At 44.6% G+C, this 20,482-nt stretch overlaps 1 protein-coding gene across 1 annotated transcript; it reads right to left on the bottom strand.

Annotated features, from left to right (window-relative positions):
• Window positions 1-961: 961 nt before the first annotated feature.
• On the bottom strand, window positions 962-19,560 carry ACAA2 (acetyl-CoA acyltransferase 2). Its single transcript, XM_077790288.1, has 10 exons — window positions 19,513-19,560; window positions 14,727-14,893; window positions 13,041-13,169; window positions 11,220-11,336; window positions 9,727-9,874; window positions 7,272-7,447; window positions 6,198-6,327; window positions 3,902-3,972; window positions 2,870-3,024; window positions 962-1,643 (listed from the first exon to the last, which is right to left on the bottom strand). The coding sequence occupies exons 1-10, from the start codon at window positions 19,526-19,528 to the stop codon at window positions 1,559-1,561; spliced, it is 1,194 nt and encodes a 397-aa protein (XP_077646414.1). The 5' UTR covers window positions 19,529-19,560; the 3' UTR covers window positions 962-1,558.
• Between the last annotated feature and the right edge of the window lie 922 nt (window positions 19,561-20,482).

Here is a 20,482-nt window from a genome sequence, read left to right as displayed (position 1 = left end):
AATCCACACGGCAAATGTATTTTGAGTGGTGAAATCACAGTCATCCTAATTTACTACGGTAAGAGCAGAGAGAGGGAAAGAGATACTGTATTAGATAAACATCTGGTTTTCTGCCCTACGGCAGCTGGGTTACTTGGGGATTTTTCTTGATCCATATAAACAGTGCTAAATATCTCTACAGTTGTTAAAATCATTGCACCCATAAAAACCCCTGGGAAGGTGATCAGCATACTTCAATTGTTATCCACTAGCTGTAGCAACACTTGCCTTGACCTGAATTTCCTGCTAGGCAAGGCAGACAGGTTTGAGTAACTGCCCGGTTTCCACAATCCTCTCATGCCAGCAGAGTGGCAAGAAGCTCTTGTAGGTAAGGAATATTTGACAGTGGGCAGAGGATGAACAAGACTAAAGGCTGAAGTCTCTGCTGCTGTTCCAGTGCTATGGAGAGGTGTGTGCTGTCTCTGACAAGGCTCTCTCCAGTGAGTACCTGATGCAGACATGCCCAGCAGAGCAAGCTGCAAGCAGTTCACAGCAGCCTGGAGGAGTCCAGTGAGCACAAAGATTTCATTTCACCCCAATGTCATGCTGGTTCTGTCAAATGATTCATGACTCAAACTCCACTGCCTCTGAGGCAGCTTCCTCAGAGCTGCACCTCCCAAACTAGACAAGAACAGCCCCACACCAACAGACCCAAGAAATATGGGTCATAATGTCAGAGGAAGTTTAAGAATGAGATGCTGAATGTGTGCAGTTTCTGTGTGATAACAGGCCAGATGCAGCCACACCTCTTCTCAGAGGGCTAGCAGATTTGCTGGAGTTCTCTAGAAACTACCTAATAAACATCAGTTATTCTCCAACCAGAAAAAACACTCTCTCCAAAACCCAACACTGATCTCCCAAAAGTAACAATTCTCACAGTGATTCACTTTTAAAATAAACTAACAAACAGAACACCAAGCTCTTCTTCTTTATATGTTGTATTTATTATTCTTTTGGTAGGCACAATGAAAATTTCAGCTTCTGTTCTTTTCCCTTGCAGAACAGCAGGGTACAGGTTAATAACCATCAATCTACAATCAATATATACTTCAGAAAGTCTCTGATTACATTTTCACATTTCCTGATAATAAAAGAGGCACATGTACCAGACAGTGTCAGTAGCTGAAATAAGTTTAAGCAATACTTGCTTAAAAAGCTGCACTGACTGCTATTTTAAGGCAGGTTGGGTGAAAGTTTGTCAGGCAATTTCCTCAGGAAATGGAAATAATTTTGCCTACAGAAATACGTTGATTGAAAAGAGGCTTTTAGAAAATACTTCATCAGTGTGAAATTACATTGATGCTGCACTTCCTTTAGTTAGAAAGACATCAATGAATCTTTTTTGTTCGGAATTCCGACTTCTCAGTTGTTCCTTTACCTTGCAGGAAAGGCAGGCAGCGATGCTGTGTTGTCAGAGGAGGCAGGTTTCTTGGGGAATCAGCAGCTCAGGCCAGGCTGCAGTGTGCCCAGGAGGCTTCAGGCTGTGTTCTCAATGAGCACAGCAATGCTCCAGGAGGCTTCAGGCTGTGTTCTCAATGAGCACAGCAATGCCTTGCCCACCGCCGATGCACGCCGACCCAACCGCGTACTTCCCACCACGGCGCCTGTCACAAACAGCAACAGGGAAGATTGGTTACCTGCAGAGAGCCACAGCAGCTCCCATCCTGATTTTATGAGAGGAAACCAGCTACCAACTGGGTGTCAGTAAGGATGACGTTTTAGAATGTGTAGGTTGTTATTTTTCTAGCAAAATACCATGAAGTCTCAAGTGCTGTTGCAATATTTCTGAACCATGACTTTAGACATCATCTGGTTCCAGTCCTTGCCACAGGCAGAAACATCTTCCACTAGACCCCACCTGAACATTTCTGGAATAGTTTTTAATCTGCCTGAACACTGCTGAGGTAGTTTTTAAATGCTAGGTTTCCTATAGCTACACTCCAAGGAACAGATTTCTGCAAGGTGCAAATGATCTCAAATTTCATGGCTGAGCACTAAGACAGTGCTGCAAGTACAAGCAAAGAGACACAGTGATCCCTGCCCTGAGAGGGAAAAACAAAGGAAAATTCAGATTAAAATGGTGATAAGCATATCAAGCAAGCCAAAAGAGCCAAAATTTCTGAAAATGGGCTAAAGGAGAGGGAAGGTGACAACAAAGTCTTTTAAAGCATCCCCTTCCAGTAGCTGAAGGACTGGAGAGGGACTTCACGCAAGGGCCTGGAGGGAAAGAGCAAGGGGGAATGTCTGTCACTGTCCGAGGACAGGGTAAGATGGGCTATTGGGAAGGATTTGCTGGCTGTGACGCTGGTGAGGCCCTGGCACAGGGTGCCCAGAGCAGCTGTGGCTGTCCATGGATCCCTGGGAGTGTCCAAGGCCAGGCCGGATGGGGCTTGGAGCAACCTGGGACAGTGGAAGGTGTGCGTGTCTGTGGCAGGGGGTGGGATGAGATGGGCTCTAAAGTCTCTTCCAACCCAGGCCATTCTAGGACTCCATGATGCTATGAAATGCACCATGTTAAGAAGAGACTTTGCTCAAAGGCCATTTCAAAAAAAGGAAGCCTTCCCACAGACTCCAGTGGGCTTGGATCAGATCTAAGTGAACTAACAAATCTGTCATGACAACAGGATGGAATGTGAGGTGAGTACAGGACCTCCCCTGCAGCACAGAGGTGGCAAATTCGTATAGAAAATGACCTATTCCAGCCAGAAGAGTTTTAGGCTGGCTGACTGGAAGAGTTTAGTCACACGGTATCCGTGCTCAAAATCCATCCAGCAGGCATGAATCCATCCAGCAGCAGTGCACACACGCTGAGCAGCTGCTGTGTGCATACCTTAATTCATGCACCAGGTGAGCTGTGATCCGTGAGCCTGAGGCCCCCAGAGGGTGGCCGATGGCGATGGCACCTCCGTTGACGTTGGTTTTCTCAGGGTCAAGGCCCAGCACTTTTTCTACAGCCAGATACTGAGGTGCAAATGCCTCATTTACCTAAAAGCACCAGAGAAAGCATAGAACTTTTAACACCCGCTTTCAGCAGTATGTGTGCAAACAAGATCAAATGAGGCGTGGTGTCCTGATTTTTAAAAGTGTTTTCTTTTATAGTTTTTTTAAAAGTCTTAAAGTTCTCATAAAACTTCTTCAACCTTCTAATCTGTTTACATATTTCTACTAGAGTTCTCACACACTGTTCATGCAAATAATAATTGTTTTACATTCTTTGTGAGAAGAGAGAATATTAATAGATTATTAGTTTAACCAGTGTAGCTGAAGAAGTAGTAATTCCATCCTCCAATCCACAGCCACCTCTAGAATTCTATAAATATCAGATACTCAAATAAAACACTCTCCTTTTTAACCTTTAAACTTAAAAAAAAACAAACAAACTTTTAAAACTCAAAACAACAGAGGTGAACTGGTCCTCCAGGTCCTTCTGAGAAAAATGTTAAATGCCATGTTTATAACAGCATGCTCAGCCAACACACATCTGTCAATCCAACACAACTAAATTCAAATACTAAGCAAATATGAGGTGTATTTTCTGAAAAAATGTAGAGTGTGTTCTGAGGCAGTGGATCCATGAAGAGCCTGCTGCTCTGACAGAAGAAGGCCCTGATCACGTGTATTAATAATTAAAAACGTGAGCAGTCCAGCCAACAGAGCAAAACGTCATGTCACATGAGGGTATTTTTGTTCCACGGAATGCAGTCACGCCATTTCCAGTGTCCACACGACTGGGATTTTTGTAGTGACTGTGCAGCAGAAACTGGACGGACAGAGGTCAGGCAGGCTCCTGACAGGCAAGAACACTACATGGCATGAGTGGAACTCTTCTGCTAAAAGGACTGCTCCTGTAAAAGCATCTCACCTCTACCAAATCCATATCCTTCAGGGTCAGTCCTGCCTTCTTCAAAACCTCTGTAATTGCAGGTACAGGGCCTGTTTGGAAATCATATGCAGTTAGTTAAATTTAAAAAATTTTATATTAAGTATTAGAAACTTGTTTTACATAGGATAAATTTATAAAGCCTCATGAGAACCCCTCCCATGAGCCCCTGTGCAGACAGTGAATTCTGGATATGTCACTCACCTGCTTTATTAGGTGGTAAGAGAGCTCCTAAATCTCACAACTACTTGGTCTCCTTGCCAACATACAGCCAGCGAAATTAAGAGTGTCACTATTGCTGCACATAGAACTTTCAAGTCAAGAAAAGTGACAGTCCCCAGGTAAATAAAACAACTTCACAATAGTTTTGAGGCATTCTCCTTCCCAGTACTCTTGGTTCCATTTATTCTTTCTTCACAACTTGCAGCCTCCAGGGAAATAAAATAGGAAAAATACAGGCTGCTCTGGAATTTTCTGTTCATGTGCTTAGTTAGGGGTAATGTTGTTTTGGTGTTCTTAACATATCTGAAAATCTTCTAGTAAAAAGCCAAACATTTAATTAGTTTATTCCAAACAATTAAATGCTCCCTCAGACCCAGGCCTTGGACAACTGAAGAAAGTAAGATTTTGGGTTTCAGACTATTAAGAGTTTGGCAACAATACTGTCCTCTGGAAGAAAGCTGCCTTCTATAACCTAATATGAACTACTAAGGGAAATTAATCCCAAACACAGCTACCTAAGGAAACATACACTCAAAAAGAATTTGGAAGGGTTAATCAGGTACGTGCCTGTAGGAGAAAAATACTGAGATGTTGGGTGGTGGCTGATCATTCAATTCTAAAACACCAGTCCTAAATGCTATCACTCCACCAACGAATGGTGTTGAAAACACAGAGCTTTCATCAAAGAATAAAAACATAAAAATAAGTACATCACCAAAGAGACAGAAAAATTAAAAGAAGAGAGGGCCCAGTTCAGAGCTCAGTGGAGTTTCAGGGAGCCCCAGGCAGCTTAACACCAGACTAAGTGCATCTTATTAGGGAAGGATTTTAGTATGCCTGTTACACATGAGAGTAACAGGAGGGTCTCATGTGGACAACACAAAGACCCCTAATGACAGCCAAGTAAACTTTCCCCCCCCCCTCTCTTTTTAAAAACAATTAATTCTCTCACTGAACACTGTGAGACAGGACTTTCTATCAGTATGTGAAAGAACAGTGGCTCAGACTGAGCTCCTGTTTGTCAGATCTGCTGCTGCCATGTCGATGAATCTCATCTTTTTCTCTCTGAGCTGCTGGGGACAAGCTGTGGTGTGAAGGAGTTGGGATACTAAGTGATCCTATATATGATTTATGAAGTTTTTAAACAAGCTAGGAGAGCTGCCTGAACTAGAGAGAATGGGCTGGTTTAGGAAGCACAATGCCAGCACAAAGTGCAGAGAAGAAAACCCTCCCTCCACATTTGCTTTGAAGGCTGTGTCAGTGAGGCAGTCTGACCAGGAAAACAAATCTGACAATGCCTCATTTGCATTTCTACTGACACACAGAACCTGCCAACAAGAGCTCCTCTGAACAGAACACAGAGAGGAAAAGCAGTGCTGGGATACAATGCAGTCTGCAAACTAAAGCGAAGGGAAAAATCCTGTGGTGTCTGGATTGGCTTTGAGGGACTGTTTGCACTAAGAGATACCTAATGAGGAAACTGAAAATATGGGAATAAAGGAACCCAGAAAGGGTTTGGTTTTCCAAGTAATAACTGAACAGATGCATATCCTGGGATCCAAGCAGCTTGAGCCACTGAGTAACTGCTGAAAGGTTACACTACTCCATCAGCAACTCAGTTACACTTTTAACTGATTTTACACTTTTACTTTTAACTGATTTTACACTTTTACACTTTTATAAAGGGATTTAGCTTTTACAGCAAATGAAAGTGAATTTTACAAGAAAATGGTTTTTAAAAAATGCCTGTTTGTTTTCTTGACTAAAAGAGACAGCAAAAAAGGGGCAGAAAGAAGAGCCTGGGGGACTCTGCTCATGCTGTTACTGTGGGTCAGACACTGCACACACCCTTCCAGCCACACCGAGGAGCAGATCTGTCCCTCTGCACAACAGGGATGGACTGGCGCAGCAGGATGGACAGCAGGACACACAAACACCATCAGAGCCACCAGCCTGAGCTCAGTGAAGTATCCTTTCCTTTCCTTCAGAATGCCCATGACAAGAACATTTTGGTGCTGTTTGATGCCATAAAATGATGTGCTTTACTGCAACTTACCAATGCCCATGATGGAAGGGTCACAGCCAGCTGAGTGATAAGCTACTACTCTTGCCAGAGGAGTAAGGCTGTGCTTTTTAAGTGCTGATTCACTGGCAATGATGACTGCACCAGCTCCATCACACACACCCTAGCAGTAAGAGAGAAGCTTCCTTAGTGAGAAAATACAAAGAAACAAAAAAAAAAAAATTCCTCACACTCCTTAATCTAAACACCCAAAAGGGGCTTGAGTCTAAGGTACTATAATTAACATTTAACAATGTTTCTTCAAAACAACAAAAAACAATCTTGAGGAAAGAAAGTTAAATATAGATATATGTTTCATGAATTTCAATGTGTTAGAAAAGAAAAATATTTTTTTCCTGCATTGGAAATATGATTCTGCTGACTTTCAAGAACACTATTAATAATGGATAATGTATGTGCTATTAATTATAAAAGGTACTTTACAGACACGCACACTTACTGTGTGCTATGATCTATTTTAGGCATGAATTCAGACTGTATGATCACAGAACTCCATCTGGCCCAAAGAACTTTAATCAATTAATAAAGATAATGACTGTGAAAGGAGCAGTCCACAATGACATGCTGCTAAACACTGAATATATTCTGGGTAAGAGCAAAATGTGGTTTAGGGGAGAGGGGACAGTAGTTGTGGTACAAAGATAAACAGCAGCAGTATGCCCACTAAAAAAAAAGTAGGTTTAAAGCAAGTAAGTTCAGTTACCACTGCCCCCCAAAAAATGTAGAGTGGCTACACAGCCACTGCAGCCACCAACTGCACAACTTGAGGCTGATGAGGAAATGCCAATGCCTCACTGCAGTATCAGTGGCAACCCACAGAATCAAATTTAGGACTTAGGAGCTGAGTGAAGGATCCCCTGGCACCTGCCAGGATCACCTGGCACAGGACTGGGAGAGTCAGCTGGGGCATTTAGCTGCAGAATTAGAAGTCATTTTTGTCAGGAGACACCACTGACAGCCAACTCGGTGAGAGGTAAAAACAGTGGCAATAAATTTGGAGAACCACAGAGGGGACACATGCCCAACCCAAGGGTCTGATGCACTCACTGAAGCATTCCCAGCTGTGACTGTTCCATCCTTTTTAAAGACACATGGGAGTTTTGTCAGCTGTTCCATGGTGGTCTGGGGTTTGGGGTGCTCGTCCTTTTGCATGCTTTCTTTGCCCTTTTTTGTCTTCACTTCAATTGGTGCCATCTCAGCTTTAAAGTAACCAGCATCATTAGCTGCAACCACAAAAAGGAAACATCAAGATAAAAACATCAAGATGATTGTCCAGCATGATCAACAATCATATTTTCATGTGCACACAGCTTCCTGCTCTATTCAAACCAGAAGTTCAGGGCCAGCAACCCTTATGCTTTGTTTTGCTTAGTTATTGCTGGAGCTTTTTTGTGGTTTTTGTTATTTTAAGAAATTGGGTGAAAACTGTAGAAGTACACTCTCAAACTTCTCCAACGAAAGTCTGAAATATTGAAATTTTATTTCAGGTTTAAACAGCTGAACTCTTTCTGGGGTTTTTTTTGGGGTTTTGGTTTTTTAGGTTTTTTTTGTATGTGTAAAGTGCAAGGTTTATTTTTAATACATATTTTCCTTTATTGGTGCTTTATTTTACAGCTCTGTCACTTCTCAGATGGTCAAGATGTAAATCTCACTCAGAGAGGAATGTGCAAAAAACCTCTTGAGCCACATTGTTTCTGCTGATAAGATACTGTATATCAGTCAAAATCCTGTTCAAGGTGATCCTCCAAAGGCTCTCACTGTCAAGCCAGGATCTCAGAATGGGATTCAGCTGCCTAAACAACCTAAAACAATTCAAATCACTGTAGATATCTAAGATGCCCAAAAAAAAATCTAACCAGATTGCCTAATATAACATGAGACAGAGATTTAAAACTAAGACACTGAAACTGTCAGATCTGATGTTGTTTAGCTACCTCTGGGCTTCTCAATACTTTTTTCTTTCCTGATTATACACAGGGCTCTCTCTTTACTGTGGGATAAGACGACCTTGTCCTACAGGTAAAAATAAAACCAGCAATATAAAAATCCTAGAAAACAAGGAACACACTTTCTAGCAAAGGCTCCAAGAATGGCAGGAGTTAGGTAACAAGAGGAACAAGCAGGAAGGGTAACAAATGATGAAGAAAATTTACAAAAAGCACTTCTACAGCCATTAGAAAAAATAAAGAAGTCTTCCTTCAAGAGTGCAGCTGTTAAAATGCACCATCATTAGAATCTAAAACCATGCTTAGATCTTTCCTTCTTATGTTCACCTTTGGCCTGCAATGTATGCTGAGTCCCAGGATGGCCAGTGCACATTCTATTGGATTTTAGCCTAAACTTCACAGTAACTGAGTCACAGAAACCTGGGATGTTTTTGGTTGGAAGGGATGCTAAAGTCCATCTGGCTCCAACCCTGCCATGGGCAGGGACACCTTCCACTGTCCCAGGTCCCTCCAAGCCCCATCCAGCCTGGCCTGGGACACTTCCAGGGATCCAGGGGCAGCCACAGCTGCTCTGGGCACCCTGTGCCAGGGCCTGCCCACCCTCCCAGCCAGCAATTCCTAATTCCCAATCTCCCATCTGTGCCTGCCCTCTGGCAGTGGGAGCCATTCCCTGTGTGCTGTCCCTGCCTGCCTTGTCCCCAGTCCCTGTGCAGCTCTCCTGGAGCCCCTTGAGGCCCTGGCAGGGGCTCTGAGCTCTCCCTGGAGCTTCTCTTGTGCAGGGGAACAGCCCCAGCTCTGCCAGGCTGGCTCCAGAGCAGAGGGGCTCCAGCCTGGCAGCAGCTCCGTGGCCTCCTCTGGACTCCAGCAGCTCCATGTCCTTCTTACATTGGAGGCCCAGAGCTGAATGCCTCTGAATTATGGTTTTGAGCATGTTAACCTGCCAGAGAACAGTTTAAAACACAGGTCCTGAACAAACATCCCCTCTACAGATTCCATGTGCTCCAACTGTTCAAGCATTCAAGAACAACATTCAATTTGCAAAAGAAAGTAGAAGGATTTCGATGAATTACAGAACATGCTGGCACACAAGGAGGATGTGGGTCACTCTGGAAGACTGTTCTGCCATGCAGAGGAAAGAAAGGAGTGCAGTCAGCCATGCCTGGGACAATGCTGCATCCCACGAGAGGGACACCAACAAATAACATTCACCAACATGAATCCTGCTCAGGCAGGAGCTGACCTGCTACTGGGCAGCGGTGTTTTCTGCCTCAACAGCTGTGGAATGTCCCTGAGGAAGGCACAGCAAGGCAGTGGAAAGTGGTTCCCACTAAAGCTTCTGAGGAGTGCAACACCTCACAGCATACTTTCGAAGTCAACCCCGACAAGAGTGCATCATTTGAACCATGGGGGCCGACAAAACCACAAATTACAGCATGCAAACAAAAGGACAAGCACACCAGACTAGAGAAAACCTTAGAACACTTTGTATCAATGCTCAAAACTGACTAGACTTGAAACTGGCGTCATGTAAACACTTCACTCCTCAACTCACTCACCAGCTTTGCACCTCTGCTGGGTTTTGAGCGCATAGCGGTCACAGTCCTCCCGGGAGATGCTGTATTTTGCAGCCAGGTTCTCAGCTGTCACTGCCATAGGTATTTTAACATGTGTATCTGTGAGGGCTTCCCACAACGTGTCTTCCAGCTGCACAGAACAACAGAAGAAAATCAGAAAGCAGGGCAATAATGTATTTATTCCTGACAGCTCCTAACTGTTCAGCAATCTCTTAGAAATTAATGGCTCTTTGTGGAATTAATTCAGGTTACCTACAGATAATTTACTGATTTATTAAAATGAACACACTGAAAAACAATGTGCAAGTTCTTGTGTGCTATTCTAATTAATCTCCATTGCGCTCTAGTGCAATTCTTTCACATGTGGCCCCAAGAGGCTTGGGAAAAACTTTAAAAATAGATTTTTAGTATTTCAGCTTCTGTATTAATTATTTATTAGAGCCCTCTGAGCAAACTTCCTGGTTGCCAGGAAGGAAATGGGAGGCACTGTGAGAGGACACAACAGCCTACTGATTCTTTAGCTCTTTCTCTGCTGTCTGGTAAAATCACCTTACTAGTGAGAAAGTGATCCTTACTAGAGTCAAAGGTTTCTGTGGATATAACATCTCAGGGGAGAAGATGCCCAAGCCTACCTTCACTCAACCTCATAAAGGCAAGTTCAGATGGGTTTTGTTATCTGTGTTGGCAGTAAAGTTCTGCAAGAGAAACCATTCATTCAACTGCCACTGTGTAAATCAGTTATCTTTATGGTAAGAACACAGCTGCACCTACTTGGTGTATCAGCAACTTTGTGAAGGTGCTGTCTTGTAGGACCTGTGCCACACAAGAACAGAACCAAGGACATCATATTCACTCATCTTCACAATGGAAATACAGAGTGGGGAAAAAACCCCAAAGGCCTGAAACACTGAAATATCATAATTTTGCATTTTGATGTCAGTTATGACCTACTGAGTAAGTGGTGGCATGTCAGTGATTTGTCCTGCTGCACATTTCCCACAGTATTCACTCAGGACTCATCTTCAGAAGAAAATGTAAAGATAACTTACTTGTCAATGGATTTAACTTTAAGGTTCTACTTTGCAATTGAGATATGCTCACAGCTTGGGGGTATACATGCTTTTTACCAGTCTATCTACCTACTGCCAACATTACTAGCCTTACCTAAACTGTGTGTGCCTCCACTTACAGACATTTTGTACATACTACTTGCACAGGATGTACCAAGTGAACTAAATTTTGTCTCCAAGAGTTTATTGGTATGTTTAACATGGAACAGGAACTCGAAAATGGTTTTGGAAAACTGGCACACTTCACCAAATGGCCTGAACCAACTGTTTTGATACTGTCTGAATACTAGATAAAAGCTTTTAACTACAAAGTCTGGATCTAATCTCCATAATTTCATTTGCAAGGATTTAGTGCCTATAGTCCTGATAATAAACAATGCTTTTCCCACAGAACAAAGGAAGTACCTTGAGTTCTGCTCCTAATCTGGTTCCGAACCGAACCTTTCGAACCGCGTAAGGAGCCTGGCTCATGCTTTCAGCTCCGCCACACAGAACAACTTCTGACTCATTCAGGCAAATTTCCTGTTAACACAGTAAAACAAAACACATCTAGGATTTAGCTGGCTGTTTCAGTAAGAAAATAACAACTGTTTTGAAAGAAGAAATTGTCACCTGCAAAGCAACGAACTTAGAATGAATCCAAACTTAGCCATGTGTGCATATGCATGAAGGGTTTACCCTTCTGTTAATGGTGGGGTCTGTCTCCTTTGTGCCACGTCCCTTTTTCTTCCTTTCACCAAAGAATGATTGTAACCACGAGGGAAGAAAAGAATATGGGTGTGCACACGTGACAGAGCAGAGAAACAAAGACATCAGGCATCTGCATGCTTGTGTGGTTTGGTTCACAAATGGTTGTGCTTGTGGTTTTGAGCTCCCGCTCTTCTCAAAAGGAATACAAATTACATTTCAAAGCTTGAAATATGACCTTACAATTAAAAAAAATGGGACACAATAATTTTAGAAAACAATAGCTAGTTAGCTGCCAAAGTAAGTGCCCTAAACACACTAATTCATCAATGGCACAAGAAACCTAAAAGTCCCAATTCTTAAATGCACCATCAGAGCATTCAAAAATACTGCTTCCTTAAAATGCTTCACTGAGCTGGACTTTGAGGTTATATGAACTAGAATGAAAAAAAATTAAATTACCCCAGAGAAACTGTGACTGCTCCATCCCTGGAAGTGTCCAAGGCTAGGTTGGTGGATGGGGCTTGGAGCAACCTGGGATAATGGAAGGTGTCCCTGCCCATGGTAGGGGGGGTGGAACTGGGTTTCCTTTGATGTGCCATCCAACCCAAACAGTTCCATGATTCTGTGATCTTGATATGCATTTGAGATTTTTAGTTAGTAACTTGTGTGTAGCAATGTGTGCTGAGATGCTCCCTACAGTTATTAAAAACTTCGAGAGCGCCTAAGCAGCACTGGCATCTTTGAAAAGGACCTCACCACCATAGTTGCAATAAAAGTGGTCATATTCTGCAGCATATTTTTTCTGTGTGGACAAAACATGTGTATTGCCTTTGCAAAAAGCACTAGGAAAAACAGTTGGGTGGATATTATTGCAAACACATAACCTTAACTCTACATTTTCCACATTTTTCCTTCTACAGTATCAGACCTAAAATAATTCTTTAGCCAAGCAAAACAAAAAAAAAATCCCACAAAATCAACAATCTGCTTGTTCAAGTATTCATAAAATCAACGTATGAGTAAATGAAATAAAAATCTCAGTGCTCTGACTCAATGGTTTTGGCCAGCTCCTCAAAGAGAAGCTGATTCTCTTCTATTTTAAAAGAAGTGACAGAATAAACTACTTAACCCACAAGAGATTTGGATCTTTGAACAAAAGAATACTTAAAAAGCACAGGCTGCTGCTTACACCGCTAGCCAGGTAAGAATATAAACAATGATCAAGAGATGAAAGATGCCTGGAGTCCAGTAATTCCAGTCCATACAAACAGGATTGTGGGATCTGAGCTCCATTTCACTAGCTAACACATGTTGCAGTCCTCATATTAAACTAAAAATTACTACAATAGTTGGATTTTAAGAACCAGCCACATGGTTGTGGCACTGTGGTGGCTGAACTCCTGCAAAAGCTGTGCTGGACAATAAAAATCTCTACCAAAAATCCATGTCAAGACTCATCCCAAACACAGAGGACATGTTTCTACATGTTAACAGCGTGACAAAAGCTAGGAGTGACACAGAAATACAGCTTTGTACCTGACAGCCATTGGCAATGGACTGGAAGCCAGAGCCACAGAGCCTGTTGACAGTGAGGGCTGGAACAGACATGGGAACTCCCACACGCAAACCCACGTGCCTTGCAATGTAGATGGCATCAGAGGAGCTCTGTAGGAAGAACAGGGAAGAGGTTTTGTCACACTCCCATTGGTTTGGAAAGCAAAAACAGTCTTGATAGAAAGCCAGAATGGTGTAACTACATCCCTGACAGAAGGTGTATGTTCAGCAGAAACCCTACCACTCACCAGAAGACTTTGATTCAGTTCAAGAAAACACTATCCTACAGGATCTGAAAGTGCCACTGTCTTAATATGCATTTTAAAGAATGTGTATTAAGTCAGCAGCTTTGTGGTTTTTTTCCCTGTATCCCTTATTTTCAACACAGCACCCACACAGCAGGCTGATGCAAGGGCAGATCCTGCCTGGCAAGCTGCAATTATTTTAAGGTAAATTAACATTGCTCAGACCATCAGGGGAAGGCCCTTCCAAAACCAGAGAGAACACCTATGCCCTTGGGGAACATACCCTAAGCTAAAACATATTATAAAGACAAAGTTCCGTGCATAATGCTACAATACTAATGCAAGTTCAGGAAAAGAAAATTAAAATTAATCAAACCACTTCTGCTGAAGAAGGGGAGTTTGAAATAGTCACACATTCAGAGTTAATTAAACTTAATCAAACAGTATCAATAAACTGGAATTAAAAAAAATAACCTACTGGGATGGGGAAGTATGATGGAAAGGAAAAGACATGTACTTTCAAAACCAAAAGAAACTTTATCATGACATTGCTATTTCTTATGTGAAAGGACTACAAGTGATTTGAGTGCAGCAATACTTTCCTAGGCCACAAACAAGTCTTACAAAATTGAAAAGCTGAATAAAAGAAGTTTAAATGGTAGCTGTAGGAAACAAAATAATTTCAAATTACTCTTTTGGCTGAAAATCCAAAGAAGGGATACTGCCTGTTTCTTTGCTTATTGTCAAAGTTCTCAGTCAGCTGTTTCTTGTGCATCCTTGAAACACAAAATCAGAATACAAAGCCAAAACAAAAGCTAGGAATGTTCTTTGCTGTCTTGCCTAAAACAAAGATCCTCATTTGTATGTGTGGGTAACTGCAGTTTTGCAATGCATACAACAGCATCCTCCTCACAAGCTCTTTGGAAAAGACATGATTGTCCAAATGTCTCTGCCAATCAAAGCATGTATCCTTCCAGCTCAAAAGAAACTCACGTTCACTCAAAAAAAATTCTATAGAAAACACAAGAGAAGTAGACTCAAATCACTTACAGGCTTAAAAGGGATTTATGCAACTCAGTGAGAAAACACTGATCACCAAGTCACACAGCTTGAGCCATTAAAACAAGGGACACATACCTGGGATTAGCAACTAACCAATTGATACACACTTCTAGGAGGTCAGTTCATCCTCGATTAAACCACCTCTGGCACTAAAAAAACAAGCTACGCCTTGCCCCAACATCACCACAAATCACACAGGATAGATCCCTCAAGCACAAGCAAGAAACACCAGACTGCAAACTGCTACTGACTCCTTTTGCTTCCAGCCCTTTTGCTGCCAGCCAGAAGAGGCTGTCTATCGGGCCACACCGAGGGTGCCCAAAACAGCCCCGAGCGAGCAGCAGATTTCTGGGCTACCAACCTGCATGACGTTGCCCACGACGACGCTGTCGATGATCTCGGGGGGGACCTTGCCCGCGGCCAGCGCGGCTCGAGCGGCATGTTCCGTCAGGTCGGTGGCCGAGAAATCCTTGAGCAGCCCCCCGTAGGTGCCGAAGGGAGTGCGCTTGGCTGCCACGATGAACACACCTGCGGCGGGGGCAGAAATGACCCGCGGTGAATTCACACACCCACAGCGGGGGCAGAAATTACCCACAGGCACAGCGCCTCGCTCACGGGAGAGCGCCGAGCCAGCCTCCAGCAGGTGACACCCCGAACTCACACACAATTTTGTAAGTATTAGGCAACATGAACACAGGAAGCTCCAGATGAATGATGCAATGGTGCTTTAGACAGGGAAGGAGTGAAGAATTAACAGTCAGAAAGAAAAGCGGGGAAGATTCTTGAAATACCCCTGTTCCACAGTGAGGTTTGACAACAAAGTAAGCTTGGGTACAAATGTGGAGTCGGAGTAGGCTGCCACATGCATCAAAAATTAGTGCTAATGCACTAAAAGCATGACAGAAACATCTAGGATATCCTGTAATAGATGCCTGTGAAAAACTCAGACAAAGAACAGTGCTTTCAGCAGAGGCCATTCCCCCATCCTAGAAAAATCAGCAGATATTTGGTTTATATGCAGACAGTTTCCATTAAAAAAGAAAATCAAACTCAAACCAAACAATAAAGCACAACCCACCCCACACGTTTTTTATATGCATTTCAATTTTGAATACTTTAGGTTAAGAGGAAAAACATTCCCTAACCAAAAAATTCATGCTCCTGCCACCAGAAATATATATGCCACTGCTTTAGTATGAATCTTCTGGTTCCTGAGAAGAAAATCCAGTTTTCACTAGGCAGGAGACCGTGTGCAAGCACTTGTGTACAAATGCAAGGGCCAGGAGCAGTCAATACAAATTCCAGCTCCTGGCTGCCTGTCACACTGGCTCTCTGCTCCCACGTGCAGAAAAACAAGTGGGAGGCAGGCTGTGAACTTTCCCCCAGTTGAACCGTGTATTGCTCACAACCCCCTTTTCCACAGCTCCCATCAAACACCCAGCTATTTTAGGTAACACTGCAGGGATACATAGAGATAAAAGAATGGAGAGAAATGAAAATGCCTGCTCATTAAGCTGCTCCTGAGCACTGATTTTGGGTCATCTGATCTGTGTTACTTGGCATTTTTGTCAGAGAGAGGGTGCTCCTCCATCTCGCATGTATTTGCTCCCCAGGCTGCATGACTGCTAGGAAAGGACATTCCAAACTGGCCAAGGTCAAGGTTCCCCACTGACAAGGACCTGAACACAGTGTACAGATCTAAAATGTGCAGGGAGGATGCTCAGACTCGTATCACAGAATGGGTTGGCTTGGAAGGGACTTCAAGGATCATCCAGTTCCAACCCCCCTGCCATGGGCAGGGACACTACCCCAGGCTGCTCCATGCCTCATCCAGCCTGGCCTTGGACACTTCCAGGGATGAGGCAGCCACAGCTGCTCTGGGAAGCCTGTGCCAGTGGCTCACATCATGGCAAAGCATTTCTTCCCAATACCCAACATAAACCTTCCCTCCTTGCCAAATCTTTCCTGCAGCAAAAAAGGCCTTGATGCTCACATTTTTCACCACTCCTCCCGTCCACTGATTCTCTGCCTACTCCAAATTGTGCCAACCCAAACTGATTAAAAAGCCTTGCTGCAGACCAGCCTGGGGACCTGACCAAGCAAAAAGAATTCTTTCTCCTCCCTCTTTGGCCAGGTTGTCAGTTATCCACATTGTTTGTTCAGTCACATTGCCTCACGAGCAGTCCAGGGGCAAGGATGGAACTTTGCCCTTAAACACTCCTTTCACATCAACACCACCTCTCTCTCTTTCACGAAGGCTGCTCACTTCTGCCCACTTCCCAACAGCACCACGGGGCCAATAAACCAGGGCAGGTCACACAACAGAGGCAGCTGAACACTAACTCAGCAGAACATGAGGGCCACATTTTCACCTGGATCAGTTCTGTGCCCAAGATCACCTTCTGGCTGCTGTACAGTGACTCAAGACTCAGAGAGAAGACTGGACAGAACCAGTACGAGAAGAAGATTAAGAAGCAGCAGCACAGTCTGTTATGTTGAATTAACCTGGACACAGACACTCCCTTAGGGTACATAACTCCAGAGCCTGTCAAATTTTGCTTGACTGGAGAGGCACTTACAGATGCTACCCCCTCCCCAGAATTTCAGGAGAGGCAACAAGGGGAGGCTGAAGTCCTGAGTGAAAAAGGACTCTTTGTCTTTTGACAACTCTTACTAAATTTCCATTAATTAGCTCTGTCCTACATTATCAGAGAAAGATTCCAGAGTCTCTGCAATTTTCCAAGGTGATAAACATTGCATGAGAGCAGAATAGTACCAAACGCAGAGAGATCTGAAAACTTATGAGGGAAGAAAGCCAAGATCACTCTGAATCCTTACCAAATACTGTATTTGAGACATCTTTTAAACTGGTTTTGTTAACTTGCTGCCAAACAGGGAACTGAAACACTATTTAATCTTCCAACATATCTCAAATGCACTCGATACGAAAATAATTCTTCATCAGATGCTATTTTGAAAGCCTAGAAAACAACCAATAACATAAAAAAGGAAGTCAAGAAGCAAGAATGGTATATGAAAGTGTTATGGATTGAGATAAAAGAAAATCCTGCAGTGGGCACAGAAAACTAAAATCAAACTATTATGGGCAAAGTGCCCTCTCTGTTACCCAGCTCAGCAAAACCATCAGAATTAATACAATGCTGACTACACAGGCCTTAGCTCTGCAGTCTCACACCATGACTGACATGTATGTTATTATTTAGGTACAGTCTGTCAAGTAGCAAACTGCTGTCAAATAGATAAAAAGCCCTATTGCAATAAATTTTAATTTTGTTTCCATACAAGAGCAGTATTAAAAGGTGTATTTACCTCATTTTTTAGAGTCACAGAATTTAAACAATGTAGAGCATAAATTATTTCTTTGCACCAAACACTCTTAGGAGCTGTAGCAACTTAAGGAGTTTATCCTGCACTATCAGGCAGGGTGTGAATGTGACAAACTCCCTGTCACTGACAGTTCAGGTGTCACTGAGAGTCACTGGACATAAACAGAGAATCACAGAATTACAGAATCATCTGTGTTGTAAAAGATTTCTAAGACTTCTAAGACCATGAAGTCCAACCAGTCCCCAGCACTGCCAAGGCCACCACTGTCCCCCCAGTGCCACATCCACATGGCTTTTAAATCCCTCCAGGGATGGGGGTTTCACCACTACCCTGCACAGCTGTACCAGGGCTGGACAGCCCTTTCCACGGAGAAATTGCTCCTGATACACAATTCAGATATCTAGTTACATGACAGACACACACCCTATGCAATGAGTTTGCTTGCAGCACAACTGAGCCGAGCATGCAGGGAGCCAAAAACCGAATTACTGCGGAAAAGAGTGCTGAACGCAGAGGCTCTGACTGACACATCCGACCCCCTCCTCACCTTCTGCACCCCCTCCTCATCCTGCGCTCCCCATTCCCACTCCCTGACCACATTCCCACTCTCTGAACCCCAGTCCCACTCCCTGACCACATTCCCAATCTCTGAACCCCAGTCCCACTCCCTGACCCCATTCCCACTCTCTGAACCCCAATCCCACTCCCTGACCACATTCCCAATCTCTGAACCCCAGTCCCACTCCCTGACCACATTCCCACTCTCTGAACCCCAGTCGCACTCTCTGAACCCCATTCCCACTCCCTGATCACATTCCCAATCTCTGAACCCTAGCCCCACTCCCTGACCACATTCCCAATCTCTGAACCCCAGTCCCACTCCCTGACCACATTCCCACTCTCTGAACCCCATTCCCACTCTCTGAACCCCATTCCCACACTCTGAACCCCATTCCCACTCCCTGACCACATTCCCAATCTCTGAACCCCAGTCCCACTCCCTGACCACATTCCCACTCTCTGAACCCCATTCCCACTCCCTGACCCCATTCCCACCCTCGGAATCCCATTCCCACTCTCTGAACCACATTCCCACTCTTCTGAACCCCACTCACAATCTCTGAACCCCACTCCCACTCCCTGACCACATTCCCACTCTCTCAACCATATTCCCACTCTTCTGAACCCCGCTCCCAATCTCTGAACCCCATTCCCACTCTCTGAACCACATTCCCACTCTTCTGAACCCCACTCCCACTTTCTGAACCCCATTCCTACTCTCTGAACCCCATTCCCAATCTCTGAACCCCATGCCCACTCCCTGACCACATTCCCACTCTTTGAATCCCACTCCCACTCTCTGAACCCCATTCCCACTCTCTGAAACCCACTCCCACCATCGGAACCCCATTCCCACTCTTTGAATCCCCTTTCCACTCTCTGTACCCCATTCCCACTCTCTGTACCCCCATTCCCACTCCCTGACCCCATTCCCATTCTCTAAAACCCACTCCCACCCTCGGAACCCCATTCCAATTCCCTGAACCCCATTCCCACTCTTTGAACCCGCTGTTTTTGGCAATTCCCTCTTCACCCCCAGCCCTCTGCCCGCGCAGGCACGGACGGCGCAGCGGGCAGGGAGACCGCCCGGCCGGCACGGGACCGCCTCTCGGTGGGCTCTACTTTGTAATTCCCAGGAGCTGCCTCTCTTTTGGGAGCCCCACAGCGTGCAAGCCGTGTGTGCCCGCCCTCAGGAGCCCTCAGGAGCCCTCAGGAGCCGCGGCGGACGCGATCCTCACCCCTCAGCAGCGCCATGGCCGCCCCGCGCCCGCCCGAGTGCCGCCCGCCCGCACATTCGCCACGCTGCGCCGGGAGGGGCGGGCACTTCACTGAAATTTATTTCCTACGCGTCATTTTAGCTTTGTAATAAATCTATTTTAAATGTGGGTGTTCTTCTGTTTGTTTGTTTTTAAATGTTGCTTCGGCCCCCCCGGGCGGTTTTGGCGAATCGGCGGCGGGCGGTGGTGGCTGAGGGGAGAGGCTGCCCTGCGCCCGCCTCGCAGGTAATTAGAGCGTGTTACGGTTAATTGCAGATAATAATGGAATCGATTCCCTCCGAGATCATCGAGTCCAACCTGGCACCCGATCCCCACCTTGTCACCCAGCCCACAGCACTCAGTGCCACCTCCTTGGACACCTCCAGGGATGGGCACTCCAGCACCTCCCTGGGCAGCTCCAATTCCCGACCTCCTTTTCCATGGGGAAATTCCTCCCGATGTCCATCCTAACCTTGCCCTGATGCAGCTGAGATCGATAAACCTTCTTGAGGGGGTTGTGGAGGGTCGCACACCTGAATTTGTGCACAATCCATGGCTGACCCAGCGCTGCCCCTAATTCCAAGCTTTGGCTTCCCTGGACACGGATGGAGGTGAAACCTGCCAGCATTTGGATACTCTCATTTTCCAGCACAGCAGACAAGAAAAACACGGGGATAAAAGGGCTAAAAAGCCTGCAGCCATATACTGGTCACTAGTGGGAAGAACTGATCCCTCCGTGGGCTGCACTGAACGCATTATCAGTCTTGGTGATGCAACACCATAGATGCTGCAAGAACAGACAGCAGGACAGATCCATGGTTTACTCTGATAATATAAAATAGTTAAAATCATGTATGAATATCCTAGGATCCCAGAATGGTTTGGATTAGAAGGGACATTAAAGCTCATCCAGTGCCACTCTCTGCCATGTGCAGGGACACCTTCCACTATC

The sequence above is a fragment of the Lonchura striata genome, chromosome Z (genome assembly GCF_046129695.1).
Source record: "Lonchura striata isolate bLonStr1 chromosome Z, bLonStr1.mat, whole genome shotgun sequence".
NCBI lineage: Eukaryota > Metazoa > Chordata > Aves > Passeriformes > Estrildidae > Lonchura > Lonchura striata.
Note: the sequence above shows the minus strand (reverse complement) of the source record. Positions and strands in the feature narration are given on the sequence as shown.